Source organism: Sturnira hondurensis, unplaced genomic scaffold (assembly GCF_014824575.4).
Source record: "Sturnira hondurensis isolate 20B ecotype Veracruz unplaced genomic scaffold, ASM1482457v3 Scaffold0007406, whole genome shotgun sequence".
Lineage (NCBI taxonomy): Eukaryota > Metazoa > Chordata > Mammalia > Chiroptera > Phyllostomidae > Sturnira > Sturnira hondurensis.
Genome location: NW_028080037.1, coordinates 17,852,944 through 17,866,217, shown reverse-complemented (window position 1 = coordinate 17,866,217; position 13,274 = coordinate 17,852,944). Strand labels below are relative to the sequence as shown.

Sequence of the window (13,274 nt, the reverse complement as noted above, 5' to 3'; positions counted from 1 at the left end):
AGAACACTTCAAATGTAAGGACAATGTTAATGTCTACATGATTATCAGAGACAAGTGTCCTGGCCACATAAGGCTTGTAGCTTTACAATACCTGACCCAATTGAAGTAAAACTCAGTAACCATTCTAGATAGCAATTAGGCCAACTTCAAACAGGCTTCTTAAGGACTATTTATTAACACGTGGGTCGTTCCTGATTTAGAACGAAGAGGTTAAACGCCCACACTTCGAAGTTGTGCTCGTCCACAATGGAAGCTCAAGGACAGAAATTGGGTCATGGACATTTTCACCAGTCTAGTATCAAGCTTTAGTCAAAGAGTAAGGTATTCAAGACATTTGTGTAATGGAACCAATCCACTTGAAAAGCACATTCGGTCCTGGGCACCACACTGAAGGTGCTAACACTTGTGAGGCTGGAGACACTGCCTGACAGAGGACAGCTGGGGGTGCCAAGCCCCAGGGTGTACCCGCCTTGGGATGTAGTGAAAAGGGGAGCCCACGTAAGGGGTCAGCTCGCTCCTTTTAAACTTTTTCCTTATAAACTCAGAGGTTTGCTTTTCTATTTTAAATACTCAAAGCTTTAATAATAGCCAAGACTATTTCAGGGATCCAGTTTTGTCCCTAATTAACATTTTATTACAATGTGAAAAGAGTAGTAAGAAAATCTGAGGATATGCATAAGCTCGGCATCTACCATATCAACCAGCTTCCACGAGGGTGGAGCGATCACCCTCCTCCTCCCTTCCCGAGTTAAACACAGACATGACCTTTCACTGAGGTGCCGTACTCGGAAGACAGCATTTTGGTCTGCTCGGCTCCCGTTATCAGGATAAGTGCGACTATGCTGGCTGGGTTCACAGAAAACTAAGTAAAATGCATGAGTCTTAAGCACATACTACAAACTGTGTAATGAGATCAGAGAGCAAGAAAACTTTACTGTATGAAAATTTAAAATGCTTCAACATTGGAGAGACTGAAACAGAATTCAAAATGGTGACCTGTGACACAGCTCCCTGAGGAGGGGAAATGAAGACCATACACCTAGAGATATCCCCAAAGCAGCATTTATTTACCCATTGAATTCCAAAACATTTAATTTAGAAGTCTGGCATTTCGATAATTACCCATCTGGATCGACAGGGGCTGACACACAGCGCTGTCAGGATACACAAGGACAATAGCCAGAGTTACAAAAAATAATAATAAACCCATGATTCTTAAACAATCGCCAAAAAAAAGTTACCAGGTATCAAAACTTTAGATGCACTGCATTGAAAAGAAGGTCTGTGCACATCATAACTTAAAGAGGCAAAAAACAAGGCGCTACGGAAACCTCACATTAACAGTTTATTGTAAAGCTGACGGAAAGGAGCACGTGTTCTCTTTGTATCAGCTTCCCTTAACAGTTTTCCATTAGCTGAAGAAAGAGGTGGGAGGGGTGAATTCATTTTCGCATGCACAAGATGTACTGCTTATTAACAAAACACTATTAGCTCATTTTAAATGGATCAGTTAAGTATCATTACAGCCTGTTTTGGCTAATTCTCCTTTCTAAACTTCCCCATTGCTTTCGCCTGGATTTCACAACTATCAACAGACATAGTAAAATGCCTCATTCCGAACACACTTGTCTGGACAATTCTAATGGACAAAGAAGGCCCCTGTGGGCTCCAAGCAACCATCAGTCCAGCAACGCCCATGAAGACTTATCTGAAACCGCTTCCCAGGGAGCAGGGGAGCAGAACTGAGTAGCTGTGCTGCCAATACAGAGAGGTGTAGCACTAGATATTTAGTGACTGTGGCAAGGAAGAATCGGTGATGATGGGGGTGGGGGGTGAAGGAAGGGCCGGGGATCCTAAGGCTCTTCAGTTGCCTTCGCCTGCTTCTTCATCCTGCTGGTCGCTCGTCCAGAGGGTGAGGTTGTCTCGCAGCAACTGCATGATGAGCGTGGAGTCTTTATAGGAATCTTCGTTTAGTGTGTCCAGCTCAGCTATGGCATCATCGAAGGCTTGCTTGGCTAAGAGGCAGGCCTGCTCCGGGGCATTCTGGATCTCGTAGTAGAACACGGAGAAGTTGAGGGCCAGGCCGAGCCGGATGGGGTGCGTTGGTTGCATGTGCTCTTTGCTGATTTCAAAGGCTTCCTTGTAGGCTGCCTCAGAAGCTTCGACCACACTGTTTTTCTTCTCTCCGGAAGCTACCTCTGCCAAGTAACGATAGTAATCGCCTTTCATTTTCAGGTAAAATACCTTGCTCTCATACTGGAAATCATTGCAGTTCTTGATGAGAAACTTGTCAAGCAGAGCGAGGACATCATTGCACACTGTTTCCAGCTCCTTCTCAATCTTCTCCCGGTAAGCTTTAACTTTCTCCAACTTCTTTTCATTTCCATCAGCCATGGTCTTCTGCTCAATGCTGCTGATGACCCTCCAGGAAGATCGCCTGGCACCAACCACATTCTTGTAGGCCACAGACAGGAGGTTTCGATCTTCATTGGAGAGAGGTTCATTGAGCTCGGTCACCTGTAAAATGCCAAAGATAAACACTGAGATCCAAGTCTGAAAAATCTGGAAAGGAATCTTCCCTTTAACCTAATCAACATCCCTTCTCATAAACAACATTATAGGCAAGACACTCCAGAGAAAACACAATTAGACACGGGTAATATCTGAAGGGAAGATTGTAGTCTAGCCGAAGAAATAAACACTTGAAGCTCAAACTATTAAAAGATAAGGGCTTCGAAAAATTAGTAACTCAGGCCCTGTTAAGATGATGCCTTCACCTTGGCAAAGGTACAGTGGGAAGAAAGGTAATCATGGAAAGGCTGTGAGATGATGGCACATAATGGTGGGTGAAAACCCCCCAAAGGTTCAGCTATTCTGCAAAAGATAGTCTCAACTATATGACCATGTGAGTCCTCTGTCAAACATTCGAAAATCTAGAGACCCGAAGTCTGTTCCAGATTCTACTTTCAGCTTGTATTCTGGAAGAATCAATGAAACCTCCCTCAAATACTTACTAACAGATAGGAGCTTTGCAGATGAGGTCAAACTCCTCACGAATCTAGTGGCCAGAGTTTCAGTCTGGGTGGTTACATGTGGAATCCCAGTGGGACACCGAACCCTCCTCTAAGGCAGAACAGAGACATTAGCAACAGTGGTGTCCCAGCCTCTGCTGAGAGGAAGGAGAGCTACTCAGCAGCAAGCTTCACTCTGACCTGACAGGAAACCCGGACAGAAGGGCCACCAAGGATGAAAACACCACTTATTTTAATGGAAATGTTAAATGCCACAAACTGCAACTTCCATCACTTAGTGCTCCAGGACGCCACCTCCAGCTATGTCACTGGTAGAAAGGACACTGGACTTTGTTGTTGTTCACCCCTAGCACCTGCTTACAAGACCTTATTTGGAAATAGGGCCTTTGCAGATGTAATCAGTTAAGATGAAGTCATACTGCACTAGGGTGGATCCCACATCCATTGACTGGTGTCCTTATAAGGAAAAGGAGGTTTGTGGACACAAACACAGGGAGAACACCTTGTGATGATGGAGGTGGAGGCAGAGGCAAAGAATAGAGTGATGTGTCTACAAGCCGAAGAACACCAAGGATTACCAGAAGCCACCAGAAGCTAGTACAGAGGCAGGGGCGGACCCTTCCCTGAAGCCTTCAGGGGGAGCACTGCACTGCCAACGCCTTGATGTTGGACTTCTAACCTTCCAAACTGTGATAAAACAAATTGCTGTTGTTTTAAGCCACCCAACTTCCTAGAGCAACCCTAGGAAACTAATACAGACTTGGAATCAGAAAACCTTGGTCTGGGCCCCAGCAAAGCCACTAACTTGCTAAATTGGCCCATATCTTCTATACAGTAAGGAGATTCCTTAATTACGTGACCTACTGATAGAGAGAAGCACTGGGGAAACCATCAACACTCAGCAAAAAAGAGGACTACTATAAATCAAACTGAATAAGGCTAGAAACTCCTCCAGGAGAGGGAAAAAGTCAAGTTCACTGGAGAAAGTTATTAACAGCATGTAAGAACAGACAGCTTAACATGGACTGAGAAGATGAGCAGTGGAGAATCAAATTTTAAAAACAAAAATGTTGATACGGTATTTGAAAACTTAGTTCAAGAACATGTAAGTGTAATCATTTTGTACTAAATCAGGAAACTTGTGCCAAGTTCTCAGAAAGTGAAGAAATCGTCTACCACCCCCCACCTCCCTAACAAAGCCCCAGCAAACTAAATCTGCCAGCTCCCCTTTCTCATGTATCCATTTCCCCATCCCCAGTACCCTGTTCTTTTGCCACAGATCTTTAGCCAGGGATTCTCTCCTCCTCCATCTACTCTATCAATCCCACCCCTCTTCTTTCTTCAGTGTGCTCTTTGCCTACCAGCCGCCCCCTGCCGCCTCCCCAGGCTGGCTGCCCGGGAGCCAGGTGTCCGGATCTGCCTCACACAGACTGCGTGGTCTCTCGCACCTCTGACCTGCCAATCTCCTCTCTACTACTCCACAACCCCTGCTCCCCTCAGATCCAGAGGAAGACCTGTAACCCCACTATAGTGTTTTCTTCTCTAGTGAGTGCCTATAAACACTCATTTGCTTATCGGAAATGTCAAGTGTCTTTGCAGATTATTTGTTTGATCATTTGATCTTTTAAGGGAGAAACCCTTATAAATCAAAATCCTATCTCCAATACTCTGACAAGTCTCAGAATGCTTGAATCCTCCAGAATAACTTTGCTAGGGCTACAGTCAATAAAACAAAACATGAGCAAGAACAGAACTTGGAGAGCCCCTTAGACCTCATAGTAAGCAAATCTGAGACCACCTGCCATTAAAACGCAAATACAGTCCTGACTGGTGTTGTTCAGTGGGTTGGGCATCATCCCTGGAACCAAAGGGTCCCCAGTTCGATTCCCGGTCAGGGGACATGCCTGGGTTGTGGGCCAGTCCCAGTTGGGGATGTGCAAGGGGCAAACAATTGATGTTTCTCTCTCACATCGATGCTTCTCTCCCTCTTCCCCCCCTTCCCATCTTTCTAAAATGAATACTAAATGCAAATGTATCCATAAACTCACTACATACTTCAGCCTGTAACTAAGAAAGCTGCTTGTGTTACACTGCTGCAAAGACACACAAAGGTAATTCCCAAGAGAACATCATTAAAACTAAGTGCATATCTGAAACATATTTGTAGTCACATAGGGGGGTTGTACCAGTGGCTCTGTCATTACATTAAAAAAAAAACCCACTAAGATAACTGGAGTTTAGCCTGAGCTAGCTGTGTGACCTTGAATACATTACAACCTTTCATTAAAAGTAAAATAAGGTGGCTCTGGCCAGGTGGCTCAACTGGTTGGAGTGTTGTCCCATACACCAAAGAGTTGTGGGCTTGACTCCCAGCGAGGGCACATATCTATGTCATGGGTTCAAACCCCAGTCAGGACGCATACGGGAAGCAACCCTTCAATGTTTCTCTCATATCAATGTCTCTCTGCCTCTCCCCCCACCTCTAAAACAAAACTAAAAATTCAATAAACATAACCTCAGATGAAGATTTTTTTAAAGAATAATACATTGTTAATATTTTCACTTTTATTTATTTCTAGAAAGAAGGGAAGGGAGGGAAACATCAATGTGTGGTTGCCTCTCCCCCCCACTGGGGACCTGGCCCACAACCCAGGCATGTGCCCTGACTGGGAATCAAACCAGCAACCCTTGGGTTCACAGGCCCTCGCTCAATCCACTGAGCTACACTAGCTGGGGATCAAGTGAAGATTTTTTTAAAAATGACTGAAAAAAATAAAATAAGGTAGATCAGCCCAAACAATCTCCAAGAACTTCTTCAGCTCCACTTTTCCTAAGCAATAATAAAAGGTATGGTTCGGGCATGAGATTGATACTATTCATGTAAATGAAATGATTTGGTGGGGTTCAGGAATTCCCTTTCTCCATCAGGAATAAACGGCCAAAAAAGGCTACTGGGCAATACTTATAACAACACCCTCACAGGAAAAATAATTTACTAGGCGGATGAGTGTTTATGTAACAATCACCTGGTTGCCTGCCAGTCTGAATGAATCACTAGCAGCATCAGCTGAGGGCGACTAACTGGCATCATTGAGCATTGTTTTTAGAACCCCAGCCAAGGCCTCCCTGGGTACATTTAAATATAGTACTTTTAGCATTCCTGAGTTACAACTCCGTTAACAAATTTATAGAATGAAGATAGTTTTATTCCTTGATCACATAACTAAAGAAAACTGGGATTTTTCCCAGATTGGAATATTGTAGGTCAAAGGGAAATCACATGGCCCACAGCAACAAAACAGATACATAGCCAGTCTTGACTGGTGATACTTTATTGTAAGTAACCTTCATTAACTTTAGTCCCAGTTCCCAACACTTCAAATTCCAAAATACTAGGAGTATTTTGGAAAATACTAGGAATCAGGAGTCTAAAAAGTCTGGTGCTACAGGAAGAGAAGCAGACACTGGGAGGCAATGTAGCCTAAGGGAAAGAAAGGAAAGCACTAACTACAAGCCCCAGCCACAGACCGAAAACCAGCAACGTGATCACCTCGAGATTCTGTGGAGATGATTTACTGCATCTCTACAACCGTAAGTTTCCGAACGGTCTCTAACTAGGAACATGAAGGCAATACAAAGGATTTTCAAGGTAAAAGACACCTAGACAATGGTTCGCAAACTTCTTTCCACTCTTAATGACTGAGTTTCAACACTCTCACTTCTGCCTCAGGTCAGCTGCTCAAGCGGCCACTCAAGGCACTACTGTCTTCATGTGGCAACTCTGTAAGGGGCTTCCCCTGCCTCTGAGCCTCTCCGCCTTTTCCTGCCCATCTCCCCACCTCATTTAATCCTGTTTACACGCCTTAGGAAAACCTTAAACTGACAGACCCCCTCCCCCACTTATAAATGCCCTCCTCCCTGTTTCCTCTAAGGACTGGACTCCCTTTCAGCCATTCACCTGGTGTCCTTGCCACAGGCTCAGGATACACCAAGCCCCAACCCTCGGGCGCTCGCTCCAACACTACACAGCATTACTAACAGTCACTAGGAACCTCGTCTACTATGAATTCATTTATCTTCCTATGACACCACTGCTTACTCAAAAATCCCTAGGGGCCACCTCCCACTAACTCACAAGGCAATAAACTATGTGTTTGCGAATAAAAATAGACCCACTGCCAAAAATAGCACAAGGACTATCTGGGAAAAGTTAAAAAGTTCTTATTCTGGGAAACATCCAGTCTCAAAAGTAATACTGAGCCAACAAAAATGCCACCCCTAAAGGGCCAGGTCACAGTCAGGGTTGTTCCATAGCCACACCACGCCCACTACCCTCCCATTTTTTAGTTACCCACACGCTAGCAACAAGCTTGCTTCTTATAATTAGACTTTGTAACAGAATAAAATGGTTTTCATGAACAACTAAGTAAACATAATCATAAAATCTTTAAGCTTCTTTGGCAGAATTGTACATGGTTTTTGGTTGTTGTTTAAAGTGAGCTAGAGGGATGAAAGCTTTTTGGGTTGACTCTTTCCCAAGTCAGAGTCTTGAAGGGTAAAGGATTCTGCCTGGTCCCAAGCTGGCAAATGACTGTCACCACTTGCCCAGGCCTGGAAAGACCAGACCCTGTCCTCACCAAGACCAGGCTGCAGGTCTGTAAGGCCACCAGAGGCTCAACCACAAGCTCGGCGCAGATGAGTTCAGGTGATTGATATCCGCTCCAAGATTAGTATGAACTAAAAACAGCTGCCCCATTCCCTGGCTGGTGTGGCTCAGTGGGCTGAGCATCATCCCGTGAACCAAAAGGCCGCTGTTCGATTCCCAGTCAGGACACATGCCTGGGTTGCAGGCCAGGTCCCCAGCTGGGGGTATGCTAAGCAGCAACAGATTTATTTTTTCTCTCCCTCTCATTCCCCCTCCCTTTAAAAACAAATAAACACAATCTTTTTCAAAAAACAACCCTACCCCTGTATCTTTAAGACTACTGTGTCTTGCTCTGGACATAACTGGACACTTTCAGAGGCACTGGCAAGAGTTAAATACAACCCCATCTGATTGGCATTACTGCATGCCACCGTCCCTGGAGGCACCAGGACCGAAGGCTTCAGAGGCTGTACCACGTTCTGATCACAGGAAGTGCCAACCTCCACCAAAGAGGGGAATGCCATGGCAGCCAGCAGGGGGCAGAAAACAGGTGGCCTCAACTTGGACACTAGCAATTTTACCAACCTAAAGACTGAAATTTTAGGGGTCTATGAGCTTAAAGGCAAAAGAATACACAAAACAGGTGCCAAGAATATCCAAGTTTCTTAAAATACCTAATATAATTTAACATAGTCCTGTACTTAATTCATAGCAGGAACCTGAAGTCCATTACCATTTTGCTTAAGCTAAAAAAACATCCTAATAAAAAGAAAAAAAAAAAACTTTGGTCAGGAGAATAAGCAAAATCCAGATGTGTGATTTTGCCTTTTATGCACCTGTGCTGCAACTATGTTAGTAAGATTCTGTTTTTAATCAAACTGGGCAAACAATAACTTACATCTAACAGATAAACTTATGTGTTCAGGAAGCCCACTCATGTAAAAGGCTTGGAATTTCACCACCGATGATGGCAACAGCTAATACATGTGCTGGAAACATTATCCCTCAGCCACACGGGGCACTATCACATGGTGGTTTAAGGAAGAGCTCTAAATTTAAGAGTTCAAATCCTGGCTTTACAATTTGACCATGACAAAATTAAACTCGAAATTTCATTTGTAAAGCAGAGTTAATAACAGCACCCATCCAGAGTAGTTATAAAGATTAAATGAGAATGTACACATGTAATAACAGCTACTGTTCACTGAGTGCCTAGTAAGTCAAACAACAGATTTCACAACCTTGATAAATTGTAACCCAGAAAATACATTTGGGGTATCCCCGTCAAACCCTGTTTCTGGGAAAACCGCAGCCTTCCCTTAATATAGAATTCGACAAAAATGAGAAAACATTTTTGGTTTCTTTCATATAGTGGTGGGCCCCTTGACTGTGGGAGCTCTTCCGGGGATAATTCAGGAAACTCAAACCCAGTCAGGGTCCACAATTCTCACTTCAGTGCAACGAAGCTGTGAACCGTTCACCATTTGAGGTACCTTTTAATTCAGACTACTGCAAGATTCCAGAGCCTTCCTTCTTCCTCGGACAATAGATGACAATGCAATAATTACATCTCAAGTGACTGGTTAGTGGGAAACAGGACCCACTAGTGTGTGTTATTTATTTCTTTCAGACTGTTGTACCAACGTTGCTTTACAGTTTCACACTGACCACAATTTTGGTATACCTCAAAATCATCTTTCCTTTTACACTCTGAGACATGGGTTACATCTCACTCGGGGCTACTCAGTCGTGCTCTTTTTACAAACCACCTGCTCATTTACCCACTTCCCATAATCTCACAGCTGTTGGCATATGAGCCCTTTGCACTGACTGGGCCAAGTGCCTCTTCCTCTCTGACTCCTGTTTCCTTAAGCTGCAGCTTTGTTTCCTGCACTTAAGATTTCTGCAGATATTCAAGTCCTTCAGAGGCGTCTCTGCCCATCATTTGTCAGTGTTGATAAAGGCTTGGGGTTCCACAGTCTTTCAGGGTTTCTTCCCCGTTATTATACTCTATGTACACTACTAGGTATGAGATGAGGAGAGTGTCAAGGCACTTCTTCGCTTCACCTCAGAAACACTTCTTGTCTCTTCAGATTATGGAGTAAAGCAGGGAACTGCTGTTCTCAACGGAAGCGAGACAGCACCAGTGATCCCAATACGCGTGATTTTTCTTACAGCTTACCCACGCCATCCTCCAGGTGACGCTGGTATAGCACAAAAAACGCCAATCATACAAGGCAGTATTATTAGGTACCATTTAAATTATAAGGGAAAAAAACAAATTAGAAAAATAAAGGCTAAATACCAAACTGATAATACTACCAACATTACTAGGTTGATACTGCAGAGGACCCAAAGCGAAGATGTAAGTTTCAAGGTCAAAGTGGTGGCATCAGAACACGCCTTCACTCAGGTGTGCTGCTCCATCCTCCTTACAGCAGTCTACTTACCTGCCCTGAAGAAAACCCACATAAACCCAGAGGGTTACTAGAATTCACTCTTTCCAAAAGCTCTTCCTAAGGCTTGTGTTGATATTAAAATGAAGACTGAGTCTCCTCCATAATATTAAGAATTTAACATACAAACACCAACTAAGGTCTCCCACCAACCCCTGCCAAGTCCTTTCCAACAGATGCATTAATTTAAATGACACACACACAAAGGTATATTTTTTAAAAGGCTATCATTTTTTTAACAGAGGTTACCTTGAGGAAGTGGTTTATCGCAATTCTGAGATGACATGATTAAAGCTTGGATGGACTTTTCGACGCTGGATGGCTCACCCAACCCATCAATCACTTCAGACCCGACCATCAGATTCCCAGCACATGGGGGGGATCCGTAGCTGGCAAAACGCTCCATTAACAGCCTCAGAGGAAAAACTGGGCACAGTAGCTGCAGGAAAGCATTTTCAAACCTGCATATGAAGAACTGAAAACCCATTTTTTCTCTCCCCAAGCTATATCTTATTCTGGTTACATCTCTCCATTCCCTTTAGGTTGCCTCAGGTTTCCTACAGCTCCACAACACACCTTCTAGTCCTTTCCCCTTAGCCTCAATTCACCTTCTTTCAAGCCTCATCCCATCATTCCCCAAAGGGCTCCTACTACTCACAGAGTTATCGAGGGCCTCACTGAAACATGCAGAGAAAACTCTCCCTGCCTAACCCCAGTACCACCCAATTACTGGGGAGAAGGGGCTCACTTAACTATGACTTTCTGTTGCAGTGTTTATCACAAAGAAATTAAAGCACAGGACCTCTTTCAAGGAAATGAGTTTACATAGCCAGTCCTGTTTCTGAAAAACTTCTGAAATTAATATACTTCACATTTTTTTTTCTTAAAGGGGGCCTTCAGAATTACAGACTTCAGTTCTGAACCTCCTGTCCCTGTTTGGATGAAAAGGTCCTATCTAACCCATGACATCACATATGTCACCACTGAAACCTGAATCAACAAATGGGCTGTGGCGGCAGCTTCCAAACACACCCTGTTCAAGTGTAGTAAGGACACCATGGGAAATACAACTCTTCAAGTATGTTTCTTACCTGGATAACCCCAAATATTGACCTCAACAACATACTTCATGTAATATTAATATCAAAATCCTTAAAAGAATATTTTCAAATGATTCTGAAATTTTATGGTACCTCTGGATTTGTAGTTCCCCCCCCCCAAGAAATCCCCTCACAAGGAAAAGGACAAAGGAGCTATGACCCAGAAAAATAATTCCCAAATTTAAGCACATTAAAATTTGTCACGAGAACTGGGTAAAGTGAAGATTTCAGGGTCCCACCCCCAAAGTTGCAGAATCTTTAAGTCTAAGGTGAGGCCCAGACAGATGCTCCCTAGTCTCAGGAGGTTGTACACAGGATGAACACAGTAGGTGGGTGGCCGCGGTTGTAGCTTGACAACACTGTGTGACCTTGAGGCAGAGAGAAAGTAATGTGCATTTAGAGAAAATGTAAAATAAGGTTAAGACACAGGGACAGTAACAGGATAACCGGAACTCTCAGAAACGCAGGTGGTGTCTAATCCACTGCATTTGCTAGGGTGTGGCTTCCCCCGACTACTTCACCGGAAATCAGGCTGCAGATCTATCTGTGAGGGTCTCGGGAATGCAAAGGCACACTGGCTCGACTCGGTTTTAAGTCACACCTCGTTTTAATCTCCAGGCAGATGGGCGCAGCATCAAACCTGAGAGTGGGGCCCCACGCCCGCCGCCCTCCCGCCCACATCCACGCCTAGACTGCAGGATGAGGGTCTNGGGTGTGGCTTCCCCCGACTACTTCACCGGAAATCAGGCTGCAGATCTATCTGTGAGGGTCTCGGGAATGCAAAGGCACACTGGCTCGACTCAGTTTTAAGTCACACCTCGTTTTAATCTCCAGGCAGATGGGCGCAGCATCAAACCTGAGAGTGGGGCCCCACGCCCGCCGCCCTCCCGCCCACATCCACGCCTAGACTGCAGGATGAGGGTCTTCGCACACAAAACCAGACCCCGGGTGTGGGAAGACGGAACGAGCAAGATTCCGGCGAGCAGAGCAAAACAGACAGAAGTATACAGACTTAGGTCGGGGCAGCAAAAGCCAGGAGAGACAGGGCGCACTAACTAGGTGATTCTTTATTACAAGTTAGGGTATTGAGAAAGAAGACAAGAGGGGAGTGAGCCCCGGGTCTAGAAGAACGCTCTAGAAGGAGGAATGTGTCTGCCTCACATTTCCTCTGGCACCCCCTCCCCCCACGCAGGGCTCTGAGCTAGGATGCGGCGACCCTCGCCCGCCCACCCGAAGGGGGACACAGACACCCGTCCGTCCCAGCAAGGCTGCAAGCGCGACCTCGAGCGGCTCCCTGCCTGGAGACCCCACCCGGGTCCGGCCGCAGGAAATGGCGGGGCGCCCGGCAGGCGCGGGAAGCACGGACTACGGGCGGGCGGCCGCGCCCAGCCCGGTCGCCCCGGGCCCAGGAGACACCGCCCGGCCGTCCATCCCTTCCCCACGCCGAGCCCCACGGCCGGCCGCCCGGGCTCCCGGCGCCCTCACCGCCTTCATGGCGGAGGCCATGTCGTCGTAGCGCTCTGCCTGCTCGGCCAGCCGCGCCCGCTGCAGCAGCTGCTCCCGGTCCCCCATGTCGCTCGTGGCTCGGCCTCGTCTCACGCTCTGCACCGCTCGCTCGCTCGCCCGCCCGTCTGCTCCCCTGTCGCCGAGGAGGCCGCCGCCGCGCACGCGCACTGGCTCGCAGGCCGGCCCGAGGCTCAGGCTGCAGACAGCGCCGCCGTTCGCGCCCTCTCGCTAGCTCGCCGCGCGCACAGTGGCTAGCGCCGCAGACGCCGCCGAGGGAGGAGACGCAGCCGCGGCGGAGGGCGGGGGGTAGGGGCGGGAATGGGAAGACTGAAGGACGCCTGCGCAGTGGGAGCAGCCGAGCAGAGCGGCGGGGACCTGCCGGAGTGGGAGGGGGGAAGGGCGGGCCGGCCCTAACGGTCTATTTCAAGGTGACGTCACCTACTATAAATAGCTGCCGCTGTGGCCCCGCCCCAGAGCTGCGCAAGCGCCCTTCGAGTGCTGCATTTTACCGCCGCATAGGTGGAGGTAGAGGAGA

At 46.4% G+C, this 13,274-nt stretch overlaps 1 protein-coding gene across 1 annotated transcript; it reads right to left on the bottom strand.

Annotated features, from left to right (window-relative positions):
- Window positions 1–1,040: 1,040 nt before the first annotated feature.
- On the bottom strand, window positions 1,041–13,000 carry YWHAH (tyrosine 3-monooxygenase/tryptophan 5-monooxygenase activation protein eta). Its single transcript, XM_037052589.1, has 2 exons — window positions 12,719–13,000; window positions 1,041–2,517 (listed from the first exon to the last, which is right to left on the bottom strand). Exons 1-2 carry the CDS (start codon window positions 12,803–12,805, stop codon window positions 1,864–1,866), a joined length of 741 nt encoding a protein of 246 aa, XP_036908484.1. The 5' UTR covers window positions 12,806–13,000; the 3' UTR covers window positions 1,041–1,863.
- Window positions 13,001–13,274: the final 274 nt, after the last annotated feature.